Raw genomic sequence first — 23,926 nt, 5'->3', positions numbered from 1 at the left:
GTACTGTACAATGCATGCCAGCTTCTCCGGATGCTAGGGGATGGTCAAATTGTCACGCCTCGCGCTATGGAAATGGCCATTCTACAGTTTGGCTTTAGTGCACCCTGTGTCTCTACCGTTTTCCCGCAATGGGACTCAGGCAAGAGTGCTTCCTCATCAATAAGGTTGTTTGCCGCCTCCCTGGCGAGGGATGTCTTGCCAGACTCACCAGGGTAGCTACCCCCTTGTTAGCGTTTCTCTGGGGTCTCCCAGGAGCGCGGAACGGATGCACACACCCTTGGCCTGCCCCCTTTTCTAAGTGCTGAGAATGTTACCGTATGTGTACTCGGAGTACTCGTATATCGGGTGCAAGTACACCCAGACGCAAACAGTGTGATAGAGTGCTGTCCTGCTGTCTCAGCTCAGCGTTGATTCGAGATCGAGAAACAGACAGCCTACGCACGCTCGGCTCTCGTACATCGGGACCGGACCGTCTTGCTCGGCCCTCGTGCTGAATTCGGCTTGAATATTCCTTGCGCCGGCAAAGAAAAGAAACTATCCGACAGGAGTCGCTTCGTGGCATCCCTCTCCAACAACTGGTCAAAGCTCCTACGCAGTCGACACCCCCGGATTTCACGAACCGATGCGGAAAAAAACCAAGCTGTCCGCATGACCACTGCGAGATTGAACCTGGGTAAGGTTCCGGGGGCCGGAGGCACGACACCGCGGCCGGCAACGCAGGCTCCCCACGTTTCCCAATGGTTGGCGACTGAACCGAACAAGGTTGCCGGCTGGTGGCTGGCCATAGCCCCTGAGCCACTACCCAACGCTGCCTTCAGCTTTGGGTGAAATTCGTCCTCCTGACCTTGGCTAAAGACACTTTCATCTCCGGCTTTCGGCAAAAGTCTTCTTCTTGTTTCCCCCAAAGAGTTTTCGTCCAGCATTCAGCTAAGAGTTGGTCTAGCAGGGACAATAGTGAGGCTCAGACCACCAACACAAATGCTAGCTAGCAGCAAGCAGATTGCAAGGTTGGGTGCGAATGACAGGAAAATTTTTATTTAGCTGCCTAGACCCTCTTCTCCTCAGCGACACCAAGATGGTGTGGCCATGGCTGCACGGCCGGCAGTCGAGGCGCGATCTATTGAATGGGCACCTCTGCAGACAGCATGTATCCACATGAGCACACCACCACTCAGGGGAGCTCCCACGACGGCGTTGCATTGTCGGTTTTCATTTTTTTTGTTTCCTCAGATACGGGGGCTTTTGGGCGAGTAACGGTCGTCCCCCACATCGGGCGATATGTAATGCAGTTGCATCGCGGCCGCTCTGCTACCCCACGCTTCCGAAGAGCTCAAGCTTCAGAGCGATACGAAGCAAAATTAGCTTCTTGGAGGAAGCAGCCCTTTCGCTATCTGCTTCGGAGAGCGAGAAGCACCACTCAAGCGGAAACGGTGGCGTGGCCCCCTTACACCACCTTTATGTGCCGGTCAGTCCATCATCAGGTTGTCTAGACTAACGCCTCGACAATTCTCGACCACTTGCTTTGGTCTGCAGCGCGTCGGCGTGGCATGACCAGTCACCTTTTGAGCCCGTTGAATGATATCGCTTCATGGCGCGTATAATCCTGGATTTAGGTTTTCCGGCATTGAAACCTATCGAGACCCAACCAACCTCGCGCTTGGCCTTCCCCTCCAACCCTCGTCGCGATGCGGGAGGGCGAGAAAAGCTTCATGCAGATCGTGCGGCCCCGTTCGGAGCGCATCCTCCGAGTTGCCTAGAGAAAAACTCAAATGGCGCGCGTCTTGACAGGTCAGGTCTTGGAAGCTCTCTCTTCACATGCTTAAGCGCCCAAGAGAGCTGTTTGCTGTGTCTTGGATTGGTGCGGCATGTTATCGCCTGGTCAGGTCCTGGTGCATTGGGCCACCTTGCCTGATGTATGCAGATGTAATGCAGTAGCATCATGTACTCCGTGCTCGTGCATTGTTGGGCTATCAAGGTAATCAGTCCACTCGATTACGTGCCGCTTCTGGATTCCCAATAGCTTCATCCCAACGGCACTTGATCCTTCTACACGGACTGCCAATTCCTTTTGCAAAGAGCTGCGGCAGTCACATAATTGGATGAGCTGCAATGTAGCTTGCTTGTACTGCTTTTATTATGATTCCTTCAAAAAAGTGGCTTGAAAAAAGGAGCTCGCTATAAACCAATCCTCCAAGGCCCATACGGAGCAAACCAGAAGCAAGCACAGCCAACTCTAACTAACCCCCTCTCTCCAAAGGAAAAGATACTAAATTTTCTTCACCCTCCTTCCATCCTTCATTACCTAAAACGCCGGGGTATGAAAACCACACGGGCTAAACCTCGTATCATATCGTACCGTTTACAAGTCGAATCATCACCAACTCATTAACAAAACAAAAAGTAATAAAAAAAAACACCTAAACACGCTGCCACGTAGTCTGCTCTTGCGCTCATAGCTCTGCTCGTCTTGATGATGCATGGTACACATAATCAAACCATCTGGGCTATTCGTCCTGTTGATGATTCCGTCTGAGTAGCTAAAACGCAGATCAATTGATCAGTTAATCGCGGTCATCCGGCACCGGAATGATCAGCTCCAATAACGAAGCGATATATGGACTCTGCAACAAACTCATTAGCTACAATAATTTCTATAAAAAGGGGGAGCATGAAGTAACCTACCATGGCAAGATTCTCCGCTAAGATGCCATGCAACTGAGTCAAGTGAGGCCGGAAGAGCTTCTCATTCCATCCTCCCTTCTCAAAAGTCCTGGACTGCTCCTTGAGAAGCTCCTCCTCGGCCTCCGTCTTGACCACGTTACGAGCAATGTTGCGGAGCACCAACACGGCACTGAGCGGGATGCCGCCAGCCTGGGGAGGCGCCTCGGGCATCCGCTCATCGCGGAACGTCGGTGTCTCTTCCAGCACGATACTCATCGTCTTTGCCGGAATGACCCACGGGTGTCGCGGGCGCCTGTTAAACGAACCGGGGCTCGGGATCATGGTTGAAATGTGCGTCGAGATGTGCTGGGCGAGAGTCTGCAGGTGCATCTTTGTCGGCTTCTCGTATTTTGTGCACTCGGCCCAGGTACATTGATACTCCTTTTCGATATTGGAGAATTGTCCATTTTCACCCCTCTGCTCATTCAGATGTGCCGTGAGAATGTGATTCCACATTTCCTCCTGCTTAAGATAAAAGTGGCCGCACTTCTCGTTCTTCTTTTCGGGATTCATGGCCCATAAGCAGCGGCCATATTCAGTGCCGTCGAAAGCGAGGGGCCGTGGTCGAGCGCGAATACCATGGATGATGAACTTTTGCTGGGGGTCACCAGGTTCCCGTAGCACCTGGGCGTTGGAATCCTTATAGACAGACGTACTGCTTCTAATGAAATCTGCCGGAGTGATCATGGGCTGATTGATAGCCTTCAGAGGGGTGGCAAATGCCGACTGGTAAGCCTGCCATGCGGCAAGCTGGGTAATAAAGGATCGATTGTCTTCCTCGAAGAAGCACTTGACCCATTGGTGGACACGGTCCGGCTCCTCCAGCTTCAGCATTTCCTGAAGCAAGTCATTGGGCATTGGCGCAATTTCATCCTTTGCCGGTAACCTCTGCTCTGGGATAACTGTATACTCTCTGGTATATTTGCGAGCTCCGTGTGCTAATAGGCGAACAAGCTGCTGAACAAGGTTGTCGGGAACGATAGATCGCACCAAGTTGTCGAGATTAGGCACAACAGCCGTGTACTGGTATAGAAAGTCGAGGCAGGCGTCAATGAGCTCGTCGTCGTTTAGCAGAAGCCAGTTCACGATCCGCTGAAGCGTTGTGCTTGGCACTTCGCCCAATTTGTTTGTCGCCTCCAGATTCACAGAAATGCGACCAAGGGCGCGAAGTGCTGTCAGGATGGTTCCTCTGTCTTCTGATGACAACTGGGCCAAGAGTGTCTTGTACAAGGGGTCGTCAGATTCCAGAGCCATGAAAGGTGTCAGCTGCTCTGCAATGTCAAGAGCAAGATGCTTGACCTCGATAAGCGAGTCTCTTGCCGGTAGATGTAAAAGGATGCATATCAGGTCCTTTACGGGGTAGAAGTCGGACATGTTTTGCGCATTTTCAGGCAGCGTCACCATGTTTCGAATAGTGAGAATGGCCTCGGTTGTCAATACCATTTCATCGGCAAACTTTTCAGTTTGGATGACATCTGGTATGTCTCGCTCGACCAAGTTTGAGATTCGTTCTAGTATGTCTTGTGTGCCGTAATTGCCATCCAGGCAGCCAATATCGTTTGACTCGGCGAAAGAATCCCAAGAAACCGTCCAATTGACATGGTAGAAGAGGTTGCCAATCTGCAGCGCCTTCTCCACAAGGCCTTCCGCCAATCCCGGGAAAGAGTCGAATTTATACTTATCACCTCGTTCAAACGATATCTTCACCAGGTGATTGAGCGCAAAAGCCTGCTCCGCGGGGACACAAGAACGGAGAGCATTTAAGCATCGGGTATAAATGTTGGGGCCATCAAAACCAGCTTCAAATCCAAACGCGTTAGCACAACATCTCTCAGAAGAAAACATGGCTTGTTTGAAACTTACTGCCGGGTTGCATGGGCTGTCTGTTGGCAGGATCGAGCGCAAATCGATGCGGTAGCTTGGCTTTAAAAAACTCGCTCGGCGTGTTGCTCGGGGTTGCCACAGGACGCAGCTGAAGCGGCTTCATCGGCTTCGGTTGGTAGGATGTAACCAAATGTGATGTGTTTTCGGAGTTTGGAGGGTGGTGTAGGATCGAAGGCCCCCGTGAGTTGTTATGGATTGCCATTAGTGGCATCGGATGGGCAGATTGATGATGAGGAGCGCTTTGATGTACATGGTTTACCGCTGGCGAAGCCGAGTTGCCTGCCTGCTGGTTGGAGGCCTGTCTTGTAGATCGGGCCGGGCCTGTATCGGGCTGGAAGATGACCCGCTGAGGAGGAGCCTCGCGAAGACCGCGGGAAGCTCGAGCACTTGCAGCAGGGTCTGGCGCTGGCCGTTCTTGGGTCGGAGTGCCGTCATCGCCAGACGCAGCGCTGTCCGTAGCTCCGACATTGCTTTCCCGCTTGCCGCGAAAGTTTTCTCTCGTGCGTGTCAACAGACTTGCGCCTTTGGCTGTGACGTCTTCCAAAATGTCTTTGGGCGGCGGCTCCTTTCCGTGGACTGTGCTGATTTCGTATGCGGCGAGGTTCTTGTAGAACTTTTCCTTGAGAGCAAAGGCCGTCGATGCCTCGTTATTTGAATGAAGGCCAAGCTCAGCTGCCATGCGCCGCCACGCCAATTTCTCCTCCGAAACTTTATCATATCCACCGCTGGCGACAATGTGGTTGAAGACCTTGTACAGATCCAGGTGGATCATGCCAACCTTGGGTTCTGGATCCAGCGTCGTGCCTCGCTTTGCATGGTAGTCTCGCAGCTTGGTCATGAAGTCTTCATATTCGGGCGTCCTCTCGATGGCGTGCAACGGCACCTCCTGAGGGGAAGAAGTCATCCTGGCGGATGGTGGCTAAAGCCCTCTTAAGATGTTCTGAGTCTAAAAAAACCGATACCGAAACTGTGTGTCGAATTGAGTGATGCCGGCCCAGAGCTGCTGGCCAAGCAATGTAGCAGCTTTGCCTTGCGCGTTTGTCAATGTCGGCGGGCTTTCGTCGGATATGCGCCGTTATCGTGTCTGCTGAGTCAAAGGCGGTGCCTCGGTCGAATCTCGGATCCGTCTCTCCAGATCCTCCAGATTGTCTTTCGCAGCTCTGGCGACAGGAGGAGAGAAATCGTCGTCGGCAAGTGTCGCCTCGCGTGGTCAAACAACGAACAAGGCTCGGACTATCGTGGTTTGGCGCGGCGCGACGAAAATCGACTGGCGCACGGGCAATCTTATCTGCACGTGAAATGCACCCACCGCCCGTGGCCAATCGGAGTTTTGCCATGGTAGCTCCCTTCCCGCGGTGCCTGCATCTTAGATCAAGCAACTAACGGCCTTGCTGCATCACCGAGTGTGAGCATTTGCTTTTTTCCACGTTGAAGTGATGATTGATGACTGATGATTGTTTCTTTTCTTTCTTCTTTCTGTTCTGTTTTTGTCTTCTTCTTCTTTTGAAGCGCCCCTCCAAAACCCCAATCTCTCATAATAAAGAGCATCTCCAGCTATGCCCCTCGCACCAACTCCGCTGTCTGGCTGCCCTCTGCGGCGATTAGAGATCCACGATGGATCCACTTCCACTGTTTACGATGCTGCCCAGCTAGAGAGCTGCTTGACTGCTACCCTGGAAGCACGAAGGACCATAGCCGGAGACGCAAACGATATGATGCTTCAATCGCATTTGGGACTGCGACGTGTGGTATAATTTTACTTGATCTCTGATTTCCTACCCACTGGTTTGGCGCGAATCTAACAGCAACATTAGCTATCTATCCAGCTTACCGAACTAATCACATCACCCAACAATATTCTAGAGACTATCACCATCGACAGGCCCTCTCACCAAATGTGCATTCAAATACATCAAAAGAAGCAAACCGTTTTATTTACCTTTAAAGAAACTCGAGATCTTAATGTCGTCATATACGCTCTAAAGAAATTCGGGTTCCAGGTCAAAGACGGCATATCTGGCCTGCCTCACGCTGCCGCTACAAATCTAGCTCGTTGTCAATCCTATCCAACACCTTCGCACCGCGATTTTGCACCGCGATTGAGCTCCATCACTCCATTAGATAGACATGAAAGCTCGCCAACACAATCGCAATTTTCATTCCTTTCAATGTTAAACTCAGACGTACCGCTAATTCAGCTGCAGTCAACAGATGCACAATATCAACCTCTTCAATCTCCGCCACAAGACCTGTCACAGCAGTCAGTGTACCAGATGATGCCAGGAAACACTTACGCTCCTTATCAAAATCCTTATCGATCGTATCTCGGCCACCACAGCAACATGTATCAACCCCGAGTGAGCTCTCCGCTGCGAAACACCATCGACATTAATAGCCAAGATACATCCCCCATGTCTTCCCTACCGAGTAGTCAATCTAGCGTCTTTTCGAATGCTCAAGATATATGTTCTTTGCTGAGTAATCGATCTGAATCCGATCCGAATACATCGTCGCAAGCCTGGCGGCAGCTGATATGCTTGGACATGAATGACTACGACTCAGCATGTTCTCAAGAGACCCCACAAGCAAGTCAAGACACTATTGCTTCCACAGCGGAGGATTCTCAAACTCCGGATGAAGCCGATGTCTCGTACAAGTTGCAATCTACACAAGATTTTCGCGCATTGATGCCTCGAACTCGCAATTTGCCTTTTGTCAGGGACAGAAAAAGCACGACGCCTAGATCACAGTCCGCGCAGAAACGAGCAAACATGGAGCAGGGCCGATGTAAGAGCGATTCGAATATACTAAGAGAGGATATTTTGCAATCCGATTCAGAAATGGATGGACCAAGTGCATCACAAACCAATGTGCAACCGACACCAGCTCACCCAACAGATACTCAAACTGAGATACCAGCAATACGTCACTCCTCTTGTGAAATAGTGGAATTGTCCTCTATATTCGTGGCTGATAACGGTTCACTAGAGAGGCTGAATAAAATAACATCGAAGCTCTTGGATCAGTGCACTGCAGATATTGGTCGAGGTTGTGACGGCGCCGCGTGCGCCCGATTTTACTTGGAGCAGATTGATGCAGCACGGAGAGATTTTTGGTTGAGTGAATTGAAGCAAGCCAGTTACATGTAATCACACAAACGAAGCATTGAATAAATGTTGATTGATGGCTACAGGTGTCATATGAGAGTGCGCAATGCTGTTGAACTTGGACTAACAAGGCTCCTTTTCGCTTTGTCTACTTGGGTGACGAATTTGCCTCCATGTCGTGTAATCCATTTCTGAACAAATTGTGCATTCAAACGAGGACACAGTCACACCATGTCCTTCGTCTTTGTTCAATTTTCATGAAAGCTCATTCGTTAAACACTGCTTTCTACATATGTACCTTGTTCACACATATTGACTCATGACCGGCTCCGATTTCTATATAACAGCCTCTCGCCCACGGCTTCCAAGGAGCTTAACCGTGCTGCAGTCGCTTCTTCATCCAAAACTTCCGAGTCCACATATAAACAAACTGAAATCATTACTCACCTTCCTATAAGAGCAGTAATGCCTCTATTAATTGTCCCGGTCGACTCTCTAGTCGCACTCAGAGATGGAGTTCCCTACTACCTCAGGAACTTCGACCTATCTAAAGCGCGGTTCTTCAGGATGGACAGCTACCCTAGTTGGGGCGAATTCGACTTCCATACTGAAGTAGCTTGTTTCGCAGACTGCTTTTTTGCGTGGAAGAAGCAAGTCCTGAAGACGGAGCGAGTGAGGTGGCCCAGGGCTCGTCATGGGTCGTCTTATCTCTCTGAGACAGAAATGGATCAGGTATTATGGATCCTTGTTAACGAGTTGGAGGAGCACCGAAACGCCGGTCGAGGCCTTGAGGATGAGCGTTGCGTCGTTCTTGAAGAGTTTGGGGAGACTCACGACAGATTGGCATGGTGCGTGAAGAAGTTGCCGGATATGATATGGGTGAATATCTAGGCGAAGGCCAACATCAAGACGGAGGTCGACATCACCACAGAGTTTGACGATCGTATGTAGTTTGGAATCAAGGCAGAGGCCAAGGTGAAGACTGAGAGTGAAACATGACGGCTGGGGTCAAACCAGCAGAAGATCTTCAGACTCTTTGTCCAGTGTGGCTCTGGGTATAGTTAGACTATCCTTCACCTTTGGGATTAGTAGAGAAATAAGACTTTTTCTTTGCTCCTATTCCACTCACTTGAAACGAACTGATTAAAAGAAATAATAGCACATGATTTGTAGCAATGGCTGGTGATGTGAAGCCCAAGGTCTCCTCTTTGTCTAATGTCTGTCTGTTCATCTTGAGAAGTCTGTGCAAAACGACCCGAGCGTTACTCTGAGCGATCTTCCCCCATCATAGTCTATGACATGTTTGCTTGACCCTCGTGACTCCGTTTCTTGATGTATGAAGTAGCTCTTTGTTATCTTAATCCGGAACTATCCTATGATAGATTTATTTGGGCTGCCATTGCTAAGTCTCCTGGCCATCTATAAAAGCCATGGAGTTTCATTCAAATTATCCTCGAGACTTTCTTCATTCGCAACTCTAAGTATACTGGAATATACCAAATACTCATTGACCACCACCGCCACATCGACTCATCACAAAGTATCCAAAATGTCATTTTTTGATCTTTTCGGGGAATCCGTCGATAATTACCAAATCTGGAATCATGAGGACAACCTTACTCACTATTTACCGACCGAGTTATATAACGCCAAGTTTGTTCGAATTTTCATGTTATCAGATAAAGACTCCCCGGACGTCCATTTCTTGGAACGGGCCACTTGTGGCACAGACGAAGACGACGTCTTCATCTGGGTCTATACTTTGCCTAAGTTTCTCCTTCAAACATCGCCTGACGGCCCCCTCAACCTCACTGGTACCTGTCTTTATACGCCTAATGCTAAAGAAATATCCAATCGCATTGAAAAACATTATCAGACATCCAATAGTTATACTGAGCTTAAAGCCCCGGAAGGTACTAGGTTTTGGCGTAAGAAGTCAGCATCAGAATTACACTATTCCAGAGTGCTTTAGAATGGGTTTAATTGCGAGCCGTGGCAGCTTTGGGAGATATGTCAAGAGCTACAAGAAGAGATTGTGACAAAAACATCGTTCAATTATTAGGAATGGGAAATACTTACCACTGTTGTTACCGCTACACATGAATCTAACTTTATACTTAAGTCGCTGCGATATTAAAATACAATTCTTATGCTTCAAGGGTAATATATGCGATTTTTTCATAGTAATTGCTCAACGTTTCCCTAAGATTGTATGTAATTCTGTACGTTAGAAGACTAGAGATTGGCATTCCATCCACACTCCAACCACCAGCTCATCTGTTTGCTTCTTAGGGCTTCGATAAGGTTCTACGAGGCGATTCCTGAATCTGCTCACCTGACGCTTTAATGGTTGATGAAAGATTAATTTGGGACGAGGAGAGCCTACCAACCGGTACTTGAGAGCATTGGCCAACTCTTAGGCGCCCGTGCAGTCTGCATTGCAGCCTTTGTTATCCCAATCTGAAGTTGTCTCCTGATGCAAGAATATTGCTGGCCTTACTTCATCGTATATATAATCCGACCACCGCATCGGCAGCTCCTGACGGCTTGTTCTCATTCAATGAACTTCATACACATCCTTAAGAAAAGCACATTTGTGATATTATTGCAATGTCCAAATGACACCATCGCTCTCTTCCTTGTATCCAGAAGCCGAAGTTGACAACCTTTTGGTTCTTCGTGGCTATGACATACCCAATGCAACTTTTCTCCGGTTTATAATGTACGTCAAAACGGATGACTCAATCATTAGTATCGTCGAAATTGCTTGCCGTCAGCATGACCAGTTTATATGGTGTTACGATCGACCAAAAACAGATTTTTCAACTTCTGACGAAGACCGCGTCGATTTATCTGGATTACATATTCCAGTCAAGCTCGATGAAGTTTTAGCATCTAAATTTGAACTGCTCTTCGTATTTCTGAGAGAGCTACATATGTATGAGTTTGATGAGCGTGGAGAAAACGGCGTTCTGATCACTGCTTTGGAGAGCAAATTCCTGAACGGGAAGGCATGGTATCGGGAAGATGAAAGGTATCGGGAGGATGAAAGATATCGGGAGGATGAAAGGCGATCGCTGATGGTAGCTCTGTGGGACAGGCTTGGATGGATTGCTCAGCACCTCGGATTAGGGGCATGTATGGGTCATGATAATGAATATGCGTTGCGTATTTGACTTTGCCTTGCCGACACAGTTAAACGAGTAATCATGTCTTGATACTGCCAAACTCAGGTTCAATTTTCGATGTTTAAGATGTGGGCTAAGTGCAACGTTTGTTCAAGATGCAAATCTGAGATTATTCGTTGAACTGCTCCCACAACTGGTTGAACTACACATACCCTTTGAAAGCAAAATTCCTGAAGGAAAAAAAGGAACAGTCCGTCATCTCAGCCTGAAAGTTGCTGCCCAGTATATGAACATGGTTGGTGCTGGCTTCCTATTTAATCTGGCACTTTCCTCATCAGAAACATTATATATTCTGCCCTCGACCACAACAAACAAATCCGCGCTACGTCTAACTTACTCTTACAACATCATACAGCAGTCACCTGCAATCAGCAACAATGCTCCCCTTGCGTTTTTCCGCCAGAGTCGACAGCCTTTTGGCTCTTGACCCCCCTCCAAAGTACATGAAAGACTTTGACATGACCAATTCGACCTTTTTCAGGTATATTCAAGAGGAGAAGGACAGCCCGGACCTCAAAATCTTGGAAATTGCCGGCAGCGAGCGCTATCACTTCCTTGTCTGGAGTCTCAGCCTACCGAAGACGGAATTCAAGATTTCGCCAAATGGCCGCGTTGCTCTCTCTGGAGAATTCGTTGCAGGAAACGCCAAATTTAACTGCACTCGATGTCACATATCTGAGCTAGTCCAAATGCACAAGGCACACACAGATGAGCAGTTTTATCACGGAGGATCTCGTGTCGAGTTTCTGGAAGATACCCCGCAGATGAAGGCGTGGCATGTCTTCATGCATCCACGATTCGACTATCTTGTTGGGAGACGGGTGAATCTCACAGAGGACGCCGATTCACTCTAGCCTTCGTGGACGGACCCTTGGACCCAGTGAGGTTTATCTTATGGTTATGGAGGTTCTGCGGATGATTGGTCCCGAGGATTAAGAGATAGTCGTGACATTGGTTATCAATAAATTCTATTTACACAAAAATGTGCTCTGCTAACGCAGTGATACAAGTGACGCTGTCGAAATAATGCATATTATCTACCAGGCGAGGCGTTAACCAGACTTACACCAAAGCAATCATTGTCTTATTCTGGGATCTTTTTTTGTATACAACACTTATATGAAAGAGGCTTTTGTTTATTTGTCATGTTACCAGCCTGTATCACAGTTGCTACGATTCAGAAGTTATTCACTGCTCTAAAAATAAAACAAAAGCTTTGTCTCTTCATTCTATTCACTCATCAGGCCGCACAATCGTAGCACATGCGTCTCTCTCTCTTCAAAAACGATGTAGTACACAGTCTTTCTTTGTCCGGGGTGCTTTTACCTGTTCACTCGATACACTATTGTTACTAAAAGGAGGACTTGGGATGACAAGAACCCCCTACTTGCCACTTTCATGAACATTGATCAATTCTTCGGCGTTCACACACTGTTCGAGACCTTTTTCTCAACCTGGTGACCTTTGTCGTTCATAATGCGTTCAAAATTGTTCTCAGATTCACAAACATGCAGCTACTTGCTGCTCATCTATATAAACTTCATCTACGCTGTGGTTTGTAAGTATAATGAAGCTCATCATCAACTACGCTAAACACCATCTACACATACGAGAAAATTCGAGCATCCGTAGACACATACAAGATGGCGGATTTAAACGATTCTTATCACTTTGGCGCCTCAAACGGTCTCATGATTGACGATCTCCTCGTCGAACTTCAAGAAAACGATCCCGTAGGCGACCAGGGACTCGGAGTCCTCTACAGAGGCAACAACTTCAAGAAAAGTATGGTCCATGTCTTCGAGGTGTTCGACACTACACAGAAACAGATTCTCTGGGTCTGGTTTCGTCACGTGGATAAATTCCAAGAGAGTGAATTGGTGGACATTAACAAGATCACGAAAGACGATGAATCTACGGCATTGCTTGTGCATTGGGAAGCGAGATGGAAGAAGATTGCATTCGCGGGATTGGAATCCAAGGCAACGCCTGAAGGTGAAGTTTTGGAACCAAATTTCGGGACAAAGGAGGGATTCCAGGCCAAACTGAACGAGATACCGGAGCTGGGGCACGTTGAAGTCTTGGACACAAGGCAGGATATTGCGACCGGCATCTATTTGGCTATCGTATCTGTCACAAAATAAAAACGTTAGGCCCATCAGACAGGTAGACACACTGAGTAGTGATGGGAACATGTGGAATTACCATTCTAGTTAGCACAATTGTGATGTTGCGGATGCTATAGGCTATCATGGAGAGAAATATATTGTTGTTGCTTATTTGTATGAAAGAAAGCTCTGTTTTCTCCTCATTCTACCCACTCACCAGGTCACGCGGTTATAGCACGTGTTTCTGTTTCTTTTAGAAGTTTCTGTATAGTAGAAGAAGAAATCTTTGCCTTAGGGACTTGTACCTGCTCACGATGTATGTTTGGTTACTGCAAAGCCGACTTGGGATGAAAAGAGTCTCAACTGCTAGACTATAAACACTAGCTAGCTCTTAAGCGCCCGCAAGGCCTCCAAGTAATCTTTGTTTCCCCCAATACGACAATTTTGTCTGTAACAATATCTTCTGAGATGTTCATAGAAATTGTGCCCTCTATGGAGGACACTTGGAGGGCTAGAGGTGGAGGAATGTGGAATGGGGCATGGGGTTAGAAAATTTGGCTATTGAGGCTGATATCAAGGATACTTCGAATACATTATAGGATAGGTCCTTCTAGACGTCGGAAGCAGGTTTTCCTTTCTTAACAAAGTGAAATATCAAGATTACGCGTCCTTGGGAGGCCAAAGCGGCGTAGATGAGATAATAATGCGACACCGGCAAACCTAAGATTATTGGCCAAGTGTTAAGCGCCTGTACGCCTTCAAGACATCCTTTGTTTTCATAAAGCAGATACTGCTGTTCATCTTGCTTTGTTCAAAGACTCTTTGTTCAAACACGATTATTGATTCATTGGCATATAGTTGCCTGCTATTTATCTACCTATATAAACTTCAGTTACCCCCTAGATTTCTAGGATAATGAAGCTCGTCATCGATTACTCTTAGCATCATTTGCAAATATAATAAAGTTCACGTACTCGTGCAAACAAACAAAATGTTGTTGTCGAATAGATCGATCCATCAACACAATACTTATAGCTTTGGCGAGTCCGATTCCCTCATGGTTACCAGATTTTTCAAGGAGATGGGGATCGAAGATTACCCTACCAAGTACGAAATGGGAGCTGGAACCTTCTACAGGGGCGACAATCTAGTGGATAAGCCGGGTATCAAGAAGAAGCCGGGCATCAAGAAGAAGCAGGACGTCCATGTTATCGAAGTGTTCCACAGTCTAAAGAAACAGATTCTCTGGATCTGGTCCCGTGACGTGGATGGGTTCCGGGACAATGAACTCGGGAAATTGAAAGAGGTAAACGAAACAGTGGAATCTCAACGACTCTACCGGAAATGGGAGGACACATGGGTTGAGATTGCAAACGCTCAAGAGGGGGAAGTTGGAACTGCGATAAGTAAGATTACACACATGGGGCTTAGGGCCGAAGAGATAACCACAAAAGAGAATGAAAAGAGAGGCGTCAAGTTGCGTGTGGTATATCTCGAGGATATCACAGATCCTAGGCTTTTAGGGCACGTTTATTCCAACTAGGTGCCAGTAGCCTTTGAACGTGAAGGATGTTGTAAGCTATTGCGGAGAGAAATACATTGTCGTTGCTAATATGAGCGCTCTGTCAAGTGTCAACCAGCTTACTTTTTCTTCTCATATACGTATCAAATGTCAAATACCATCATCTAGAGACCCAAAATATCTTTCACAGGTGGCGAAGTGAATGGAGCAAACAAGGAACCGGAAAGGTCATCCGAGGGGACAGTCATTGTAGCTAGTTCCAGAGTGTTGCCGTTCAAGACACGATGGCAGACACAGGACACACGGAGTGTAATTGAATAAAAGGAAGATGTATCAATCACACACACACCCTCCCCCCTTAGGCGGCGGCTAAACCAGTGTATACCAGTTGACGATGCGGCATAGGTGAACTCAAGATTCTATTCCAAGTCTTTTGTGGCGGCACAGCGTTCAAGATATCCTTTGTTTTCCTGATCCGCAGATAGATGTTCACCCCCATACGCTCAATGGAGTCTCAAGACATTCATCCCTATGTGCTCAATAAGGTCTCAAGACGTTCATCCTCTGTAGTCAATGAAGTCTCAAGACGTTCATCTTCTCATGGAGGAGTAATTGTTCTCTGATTATCTATATAGACCGCATCTTCTCTGCTAAGTAAACTCAATAATTCTCTTCCGTCAATCCCAATCAACACCATCGACACACACAGCAAAGACTCAAACACTCAAACACACCAAGAACGACGACAGCCAACCAGCGCAAAATGAGTCTCAAGATCGGTGACCATGGCCAGACCTCTTTTCTCCTCTACGGAGCGATATCCGGCATTGCTCCCGATAAGCATCAAGAATCTAAGACCAAACAGAAGTTTCGACAAATCTACGAGGCGCTCAACGGTAGGTTCTGCGTCCTCGAAATCGCCTATTACGATGAAACCGAAATGGTCATCTGGAAGTGGTCCCATAATGACCGGTTGCAATTAAATACGAATACCCGCGACATGTTCGGTCGCTTGAATGGATTTGCCCCCAAATACATTGATGCTCTCAAGCAATGGAATGAGATATGGACGATGATTGCATCATTCGAGCAAGAAGACTGGGCCACTGAACTGGACAAACTCCGACTTCCTGTCCATGTCGAGATTGCTGCGAAAAACGCATCGGTGACATCCGAGGGCGTTTTGGCGGCTTTGGGCGAGGTCAAGATGACCATGGCACGTCTCAAATGGTATGATCAAGCGGCCATGTCGAATCGAGGAGCCCAATGGGAGACCTGGCGCCGGGTAGGTTAGTTCCCTTGAGAGGTTCGATTCCAGCTATTGAGAATCACGGATCCATGTGATCCCCCCCACGTTGCAAGCCGCAACTGCCCCGTCGTCCGTTTGCTATAGAAGACTATGTCTTCTGCTGTTTTCTTTCCTATGTCTTCTGCTGTTTTCTTTCTTTTATGTATTCTGTTGTTTTCTTTCTTCTTCCTTTTGCTCTTTTCTGAATAGCTCCCCTTGATGATAGAAATAGACTGCTATTTCTCCATACCAACGTAGCAGGATATGGATGTAGTGGGGATTAGCTAGAGAGAAATATACCATTGTTGCCATTATGAGTGCTGCATCAAGTGTAAGCTGGCTTGCTTTTTAAATGTGTCAACAGTAAATCACTATGGAAAAGGGACAATTTCTTACAGCGCGTAAAGCATATAAACAAGTAAATGATTGGCCACCGTTGCCATTCAAGAATCCTTTGTTCTGCTAATCCGCGAATCGTTTTCTATCTATGTCTAATTATAAAACGCAGACGATCACAGACGTTCAAAGACGTTCAAAAACTTGTTTGCCCATAGATAGACACCTGTTCTCTGAATATCTATATAAACCGCCTCTGCTCTGCCAAATAAACCCAGTATCTTTCCTCCATCACCGATACTCGGGGCTATCAGCACAAGCAAAAAAGTTTATTTATTCTCATACACACAACCATGGCCAACTCCCTCATTCTCGGCTCGTCTCCCATATTTGGCCGGATCGACTCCTTCATCTTCGAAGACTGGGCTAGCCAGATCGACTGTGACAAAAAGATGGAAGAGCCGGACTCAGGCAAGCTTCCAAAGATCGAATCGGTCCCCGACTTGCTCATGGCAGGTTATTTCCCAGCCCCAGACAACAAAATAGTTGTCTATGAAGTGGCCTACACTAAGCAGTATCAAATCATTTGGAGCTTCCTCTGCAAAAAGACCGATGTCACCGATGCACAGGCTAAGGCACTCAGCGAGGTACAAAAGACTCCCGAAACTACGGAACTCAAGAGAAAATGGGGGGGAACATGGGAGGGCATCTCAACTAAGGACTTTCTTGAAGTATGGAATGAATGTTTTAGGACTTTTAATGATGAGGAAGGATCCAGAGTCTATCCCTCCGAGCTAGTAGCGATGCCAGTTACCGAGTTATCTAATGGGGTTGTAATGAAGGTGATGCATATCATTTTTGAATAAATGGCATGGCGTGGGTAACCTTATTTCAGAATTCCGATTCAAATTACTTGGCACTTGTAGGAGTCCTTTGTTCTGCTAATTAACAAATTGTTTTTCATCTCTACCTAATTTAAGATGTTGAAAGAAGTGCAAAAGCGTTCAAAAATGTTCAAAGGCGTTCACCTACTCATAAAGAAACGTTTCATCTCTGGTTTCTATATAAACCGCATCTGTTCCCCTAAACAGACCGAATCTTTCTCTTTCACCACCTCTATTCAGCACCATTTGCATTCATAACAAAGACTCATTCATTCTAAAGCACATAACAATGTCTTACTTCTTCTTTTCCCCAGATGCTATAAATCGCCGCCATTCTGGGATCCCAGACAAGTACTTCCACGAGTTGATCAAAGAGGTTGAGGACTACGAGGAAAAGTGTGCCTTGGACCTCCCTATCTATATGGGAAAATATTCTCTTCTCGAAGAGGATAGGATCATTGTCTACAGAGTAGTCTACACTAAAAATGAACATGTGATTTGGAGTTTCAGCTGCAAATCTGGCTGCTTCAGCGATGAAGAGGTTGAGAAATTCAAAACGGCGACACCCGATCGCTACAGTTTGGAATGGGAACTCGATAGATGGAGACAAATATGGAATAACGTCTCAACCAAGACGTTTGATGAATTAAAAGAGGCCTTGCTAGGGTGTGTGAGGTTAAGAAGTTACCTCGAGGCGTGTTGCGGTTGTTACAGCCAACTATTAAGTTGACCAATGGGGCTGAACTGACGGTGGTTCGCATCGTTCATGACTGACGGCATGGCGTGGACAACCTCATATTAAAAGTCCAATCTGAGTGACCCAGGGTGGTGTTATAGAGCTACACAAGGGAAGAAACACAAATATTTGTTGTTCGATGAGTGCCACATCAGATGTAAAGTGAGTTGGTGGGTCATTGTGTCAACAGTAAAATCACACGGGAAAAAGCAATTTCTCACAGCCATAAGACATGCACATAAATTATTTTTTAGGCAATAGTGTGTTGCAGATTTATCAAGTTGGTAAATAGCATTCTTTCTCAGAAAATCTTTCTCTTAACCCCTACGCCTGTCGATCACCATAAAACTCTTCCCCTTGCTAATCAACACCAAAAAAACACGGCTATCCATCAGAAAAGGACAAAAAGAGAAAAAGAAGCTCTTCATAAATCCCAAAGGAGCAGCGCGAAGAGAAAGATGGAAAGAAAACGATCAATTCAACCCAAGGAGATAGAACGTGTTAAAACAAGTTGGTATCCTTCCAATTGGAGCCCTTTTTCCAAGAAAATAAAAAAAAAAGTATAACGGAGAAGAAAAGAAGAACAAGAAAAAGCAGCAGTCTTTGTGGTATCACAGGTATCGGGTCCAACTCATCACTCCTTCATCTTAACGTAGTTACTGGGGAAAATGCCGTGCCTTGTTCCGATTTGGCCGGTCCTGGTACCCTAGCGTTAGAATTGTGTGTTATATACAGTCAGAAGCATGTGGAAACTTACCACCAGTCGTTATCGCTATCTGTCTTCTTTAATATCGTAATGACGTCTCCCTTCTTGAAGCCTAGATCACCGGGCTGATCTGCGTCAAAGTTGAACAATGCCACGGCCTCGTTCGACTTCAATGTAGCCTGCTTGGCTCCGAAAACAGGCTTGGGCGCAGTGGGACGGCCAGGTCCAACCTTTTTCTCGGGAGGCCTGTCTTGGAACCTGTAATCGTCGTCGAATCCCCTGCTCGCAAACGTGTTTGAGCGTGATGGAGCATTGTAATTCGGCCTATCATAAACATCGTCCTGCCAGGTGTTTGATCTCGAGCGGGGGTTCTGCTGGCCTTCACCATACGCCTGTCCCTGTCGGCCCTCCCACACGACATCGTCATGGTTGTCGTCGTATACGGGCATATCGTTGTACATGGTGTCGTCGGAAGAGCCGAGCCTCATGCCACTAAAAACTCTCGAATTGAGAATGTTCATGAGGGGCGCGGCCTGCGGCGGAGGTGGTACAGTCCCGGTAAGCAGCTGCTGCGCTGTGTAGCGCGTGCCATACAGCTTCTCGTTGGCATCACGGCGCTCAATGATGGCCGAGCCCTCGAGCGAGACACCGGCGAACAGACCCTTGGTCTTGGAGTAGCTGAAAATGCCCGACACGCTCTTGAGCGAAGCTGCGCCGGCGGCCTCGGCATTGCGGCCGACAGGGCCCGCAGCCAATGACACGTTGCCTCCCAGTGTGATGGAGCCAGCCTGCGCAAAAGTCTTGACGGCCGAGGTGTCGTTAAGGATGAAGACAAAGTCCGTCAGCTCGAAGCCGATTTGTCCGCCAAATCCGCCGCCAAGGGTTCCAATAGCGCTGGGAGCGCTCCAGGTTCCGTCAGGGAGTCGAGCGACCACGAGCCCACTGCCGAAGCGACCAGATCCGAGGAATCCGGCCTTGAAGACGGTGATGATGGCGAGGCCCTTTGCGTTGGACAGGATCGAGGGCGGAATCACCTTTTCGGGGCCAAAGGCCTGCCGCGGATTGATGAACGACGAGAGGATCTTTCCGCATTTCTTACATTCGGCTGTTATGAGAGAGAAGAAGAGCAGAGTCAGTTACCAAGCTTGGCCAGAATTTCCATCTTCATCTTGTTGACCAGGAACGTGGCGACAAGGGCGAGCCGCCACAAGCCAGACAGCAAGATGTTAATGACGTAGAGTCTGCGCGCGAATTAACTTACATGCCATGGAGGCCGGGAGAGGATTGTTGATGCCCATCTTGACCGAGTGTGCCTAGGCGAGGCCGTTCTCCCAGAGGCTGCAGTTGAAGGTGGAAGCCGGAGAATAAAAGAGAGGAAATTAAAAAAAAATCAAGCACAACCACACAGAGGCAAAGATCGGATCCTAGAAAGAAGGTGGTGCGTCAGCAAGGTCCAGTCGTCCGTCACCTTGGAAATATACCTAGCACTGCTAGCAGGCAGCCAGGCGGGGTGGAGGGGGGCGCAAGTCGGAGGTACCTGTTGGGGTGCGTCGATTCGGCACGAGGCGGAGGTATGGGGTACTGGAAGATCCGATAGCGCTTGCAGGCAGTTGCGGCGCCTGATTGATGCCGTATAGGCGCTAGGAGGCCTGAAGGATTGAGCCTGTACGGGCTTGTTACAGCGAGTTCTGGAGCTGTTCAACTCGTGCTGTCAATCCAGCCAAGCACCTCGAGATATAGAATCAGAGAAGGAAAACAAAAGAGGAGAAAAGGGAGCACAAACAAGCAAACAACCCATCTGCTGGACTCTCTTCCTATTATACGTAAACCAACCGGACCATTACGAATCCCTTACAACCACAAATCACACAACCCCCGAATCGGTAAGCATTAAAGCATCAGTCAACCTGCACAGCGCATCTCCAGACCGGAACCCCGGGGCCCACAACTTGAATATTGCCCCGACCGCGCGGCGCGTGGCGGTGCGTGAACATCAATGAACCCGTGCGACAAAATCCAGGAAATCCCACTAAGGCCAAGGTGCGCTGAAACGCAGGACCATCACAGGGGGGTTACGCCACTTGAAACCAGCGCTAGTCCCCAGCGCTCTGGTCCATCCATCCCATCCGCCATCATTCAACCATCAATCACCTTCATCAAATCTAAGCCTCGGTACCATCGTCATCCATTTTCCAACTGACCTTATTTTGTTTTCCCGACTCACTACAATCCTTTCCGTTTTCGCGCCCGCGCCGACAAGCAGCCAATAGCGGCTTCGAGAGAACACCAAGCATCACACGCCGTTGGACAGCTTCCCTTTGACAAGCGCATTCAGCCTCACCTCCCGGTTTTCCCTGACGAGACTATCTGCCCTTCTTACCGACGAGACGTTCTTTCGCGATATCACAGCGCTCCAAGCAGACGAAGCGAATCCAGTAGAGAGCAGACGCTCACATCCTCGTCGAACCTCCTCCGTCCTCTCCACAACCGCCCACCATGTCCGAGGCATACGAGCGCGAGCGCCAGAACAACGCTCGTCTGGAAGAGCTCTCCTCCAAAGTCACCGCCCTGCGCGGCGTCACAGTCGACATCTACGATAACGCCCGCGCCCAAGACGTCATCGACAACACCGTACGTGCAAAAGAATCCTCCCCCTGTATTCACACTCAAAATCCTCGAACCAAGGCTGACATGATTCTCTCCTCCAGACCGACACATTCACATCCATGGCCTCCCAGGTCAAAGGCTCCGCATCCAGGTTAACGCGAATGGCCGCCTCAGGAAACAACGTTGCGATAATAAAGCTCTCAGCCATCATCATCGGGGCGTTCTTAATACTCTACTACGGCATCAAGTGGATCTTTTAAGGATGGGGGGACATAGCATAGAACGGATTTACCTGTTGGGACAGGTTCCGGGCTTGTGGAAAGGGGTGTTTTTTTCCTCTTGGTAATTGTCGTTTAGGATATACAAAGTGCAATCGGACTTCAAAGACAATACCCTTGGCGTGCTACGGGGAGTTTTTATGAGCATTGGCTTCTTTTCAATTTTTTTCTCTCTTAAATCAATAAATACATTATGGGGACAGATATTATCAATTACATCATACTTCAAGACGTAAACAGGTCAGATAGATTCATCACCACAGGCACGAGGAATGCCATGACCACGCAGCTCTATGCCTCCTTTTTTGCAATCTACAAGACTCCTAACATGCATAACAAACGCCCAGTAACATGCCCGCCCTACCCAATGGTGCAGCCCGGTTAATTAAAACTCTTTCCTTCCCCTCCCGGTCCTGCACACAGCTCGTCATTATAAAATATATAGAGAGAAGCAATATTACTGCCAAACGTTAGAGAACAAATCCTCGTCGCCCCCAAAGCCTCCCTTAGCCGCTGTGCCAGAGGTAGTTGGTCCAGTGCTGCTCGTCCAGCCGCCAAATTCTTCATCGGCGGCAACCTTGGGGGCCGGGTTGAAGCCACCGTTGGATCCGGGAACAATCGGCGTGTTGGCAAAAGAAGCTCCCTCCCATCCAAGGCTGGTCGAAGCCGGCTTTGGCAGCGAAGGGCTCTTCTGGGCGACCGGAGCGGCCGTCGTTGAGCTGCTCCACTCATTCCCACCCCAGACATCAGCTCCCGACAGGTTGGCCCCACCAATCACGGCTGCGGCCGAGCTTGGTGCAGGCGCAGGCGCAGGCACGGGAGCAGCGGGTTTGTTCTGGGGAGATGAGAGGTTGAAGACGGAGCTGGACACCGGGACGCTCGGTTGGGCAATTGGCGGAGACACCGGCTGGGTGGCGGGCGCGGAGAAGTCGAAGAGATCATCCATGGCAGATGACGCCTTGGGGGCGGCCGGGGCAGCGGCCACAGGCGATGAGAAGGCACCGAATCCGCCAAATCCAGAGCTGGAGTTGGAGGGCTTGGATTGGTGAGATTGCGCAGGCTTCGAGTCGAAGAAGCTGCCTCCACTCAGGCCGCCAAATGCATTGCTGTTGTTTGATTGGGACGCTCCCGCTCTCGTACCAAAGCTCGCAAAGGGATCGACTGGTGCCGGCTTGGCGGCTGCCAGGTTCAAATTGCCAAAGGCATCGTTGAAGCCGCCCATTGAGCCCTGGGGTGAGTGGTGGCTCATGGTTGGAGAGACGGGGCCTCCAAATCCATGCTGTTGCTGATACTGCTGTTGAGGGGGTTGCGGCTTAGGGACAGAGGCATATAGTGACAAGATGGACTGTTTCAGGTCAGGTCTTGACTGGCCTCCAGAGCTGCTGACCCCTGGTGTGCTCGCTGGCCGCGGCGGTGCGCTGGCTTCACCCAGGAAATCGAGTCCGAGCAATGAGTCCTTGGTACCAGTCGTCTTAGGAGGGGCGGGTTCGGCCTTGGGGGTGACTCTGCCAACAGGAGGTCCGCTAGTCGCCCGCGCTGGCACAGGGTCATCGCCACCGATGAGATCTCCTACGGCAGGGGCCGGGATAGGAGCTCTTCGCGGTGCCTGGGATTGTCCAATCGAGGCCTTCCTGATAGACTCGTTTCTCTCAACGACCTGCTTCTCCTTGACCAGGCTTAGGGGAACGTCGTCATCGGCTGCGGCATCGAGGGTAGAGGGGTCTGGGATCGGTCCGTCCATTGTCCATCGCTTCAGCTCGTACTTGGTGCGGATAAAGTTCTCGATCTTGGATTCGGATGGCGTGTGGCCGGGCGCCAGCTTGGCTTCCCAGTATTTGTTGGCGCGCGCGTTGCCCCAGTTCAGCACGCTCTGGAGCTGCTCATCCGTCCATGAATCGAGGTCGACCGACTTGACTCTGCTGATGTGGGTGCCCATGCCGCGGTGAATGCCGGAGCATCGAATGCAGACAAAGACGCCCAGGTTCCAGCTGGCCCATCGGGGGTCTAGCGAACGAGACTATCGTTAGTATTTTTGGCGGAATTGATTGATAGTGAAAGATTAGTTCATGACAGGTGGACATACGCTTGTTCCGCTTGCAATCAGCACAGACTTTGTTGGGTTCGAGCTTCAGGAGACTCTTGATGGTCGCCTGGTTCTGCGCCGCCCGCTCGGCGCCGGGATTTGGGGCTCGTCTCGACATGGCGGATCAGATTTCGCAAAAGGATAATCGAATAGTGTATGGTCGGGATTGCTAGAAAGGCGGTTGCCTTGTACTTATGCTGTGCAGAGAAGAAAGAAATGCGGCAGCCTAGAGCAAAGTGTCGTGTGTGGCCTCTTCGGATATTTCCAAGTTGCAGGTTGACCGCACCCCACGAAAGCCGCCTCCTGTATCAGACAGCAATAGCGCTACAGGCCCCATTTGTCGGCAGCACTTCGGAAAGCAGTGGTATTGGGTGCAGCCTACCCTGTAGCCAGAAAGATGGTAGCTGGGCGGATTTCACAATGTTGCCGTCACTTTCTGCTTGTTATGATGAGGTTTGTTGCTAGAGAGGGATAATGA

General features: G+C 48.8%; 10 protein-coding genes across 10 annotated transcripts; 7 read left to right on the top strand and 3 right to left on the bottom strand.

Annotated features, from left to right (window-relative positions):
• Positions 1-2,561: 2,561 nt before the first annotated feature.
• Positions 2,562-5,509, bottom strand: T069G_10633 (ARID/BRIGHT DNA binding domain-containing protein; the record flags this gene model as incomplete). Its single annotated transcript, XM_056177843.1, has 3 exons — positions 2,562-2,621; positions 2,683-4,520; positions 4,585-5,509. The coding sequence occupies 3 exons, from the start codon at positions 5,507-5,509 to the stop codon at positions 2,562-2,564; spliced, it is 2,823 nt and encodes a 940-aa protein (XP_056024133.1).
• Positions 5,510-8,177: 2,668 nt separating this feature from the next.
• Positions 8,178-8,603, top strand: T069G_10632 (uncharacterized protein; the record flags this gene model as incomplete). Its single annotated transcript, XM_056177842.1, has 1 exon — positions 8,178-8,603. The coding sequence occupies one exon, from the start codon at positions 8,178-8,180 to the stop codon at positions 8,601-8,603; it is 426 nt and encodes a 141-aa protein (XP_056024132.1).
• Positions 8,604-11,277: 2,674 nt separating this feature from the next.
• On the top strand, positions 11,278-11,754 carry T069G_10631 (uncharacterized protein; the record flags this gene model as incomplete). Its single annotated transcript, XM_056177841.1, has 1 exon — positions 11,278-11,754. The coding sequence occupies one exon, from the start codon at positions 11,278-11,280 to the stop codon at positions 11,752-11,754; it is 477 nt and encodes a 158-aa protein (XP_056024131.1).
• Positions 11,755-12,543: 789 nt separating this feature from the next.
• Positions 12,544-13,044, top strand: T069G_10630 (uncharacterized protein; the record flags this gene model as incomplete). Its single annotated transcript, XM_056177840.1, has 1 exon — positions 12,544-13,044. One exon carries the CDS (start codon positions 12,544-12,546, stop codon positions 13,042-13,044), a length of 501 nt encoding a protein of 166 aa, XP_056024130.1.
• A 1,021-nt stretch (positions 13,045-14,065) lies between these two features.
• T069G_10629 (uncharacterized protein) lies at positions 14,066-14,551 on the top strand (the record flags this gene model as incomplete). The annotated part of the gene is made up of 1 exon (XM_056177839.1): positions 14,066-14,551. One exon carries the CDS (start codon positions 14,066-14,068, stop codon positions 14,549-14,551), a length of 486 nt encoding a protein of 161 aa, XP_056024129.1.
• A 742-nt stretch (positions 14,552-15,293) lies between these two features.
• On the top strand, positions 15,294-15,824 carry T069G_10628 (uncharacterized protein; the record flags this gene model as incomplete). Its single annotated transcript, XM_056177838.1, has 1 exon — positions 15,294-15,824. One exon carries the CDS (start codon positions 15,294-15,296, stop codon positions 15,822-15,824), a length of 531 nt encoding a protein of 176 aa, XP_056024128.1.
• A 683-nt stretch (positions 15,825-16,507) lies between these two features.
• T069G_10627 (uncharacterized protein) lies at positions 16,508-17,020 on the top strand (the record flags this gene model as incomplete). Its single annotated transcript, XM_056177837.1, has 1 exon — positions 16,508-17,020. The coding sequence occupies one exon, from the start codon at positions 16,508-16,510 to the stop codon at positions 17,018-17,020; it is 513 nt and encodes a 170-aa protein (XP_056024127.1).
• A 1,388-nt stretch (positions 17,021-18,408) lies between these two features.
• On the bottom strand, positions 18,409-19,778 carry T069G_10626 (las17-binding protein actin regulator domain-containing protein; the record flags this gene model as incomplete). The annotated part of the gene is made up of 3 exons (XM_056177836.1): positions 18,409-18,472; positions 18,532-19,585; positions 19,742-19,778. The coding sequence occupies 3 exons, from the start codon at positions 19,776-19,778 to the stop codon at positions 18,409-18,411; spliced, it is 1,155 nt and encodes a 384-aa protein (XP_056024126.1).
• Positions 19,779-20,976: 1,198 nt separating this feature from the next.
• T069G_10625 (uncharacterized protein) lies at positions 20,977-21,347 on the top strand (the record flags this gene model as incomplete). The annotated part of the gene is made up of 2 exons (XM_056177835.1): positions 20,977-21,111; positions 21,189-21,347. The coding sequence occupies 2 exons, from the start codon at positions 20,977-20,979 to the stop codon at positions 21,345-21,347; spliced, it is 294 nt and encodes a 97-aa protein (XP_056024125.1).
• A 475-nt stretch (positions 21,348-21,822) lies between these two features.
• T069G_10624 (putative GTPase activating protein for arf domain-containing protein) lies at positions 21,823-23,566 on the bottom strand (the record flags this gene model as incomplete). Its single annotated transcript, XM_056177834.1, has 2 exons — positions 21,823-23,369; positions 23,449-23,566. The coding sequence occupies 2 exons, from the start codon at positions 23,564-23,566 to the stop codon at positions 21,823-21,825; spliced, it is 1,665 nt and encodes a 554-aa protein (XP_056024124.1).
• Between the last annotated feature and the right edge of the window lie 360 nt (positions 23,567-23,926).

Source organism: Trichoderma breve (assembly GCF_028502605.1).
Source record: "Trichoderma breve strain T069 chromosome 7 map unlocalized scaffold00007, whole genome shotgun sequence".
Taxonomy (NCBI): Eukaryota; Fungi; Ascomycota; class Sordariomycetes; order Hypocreales; family Hypocreaceae; genus Trichoderma; species Trichoderma breve.
This window is presented reverse-complemented; position numbering and strand designations above follow the sequence as displayed.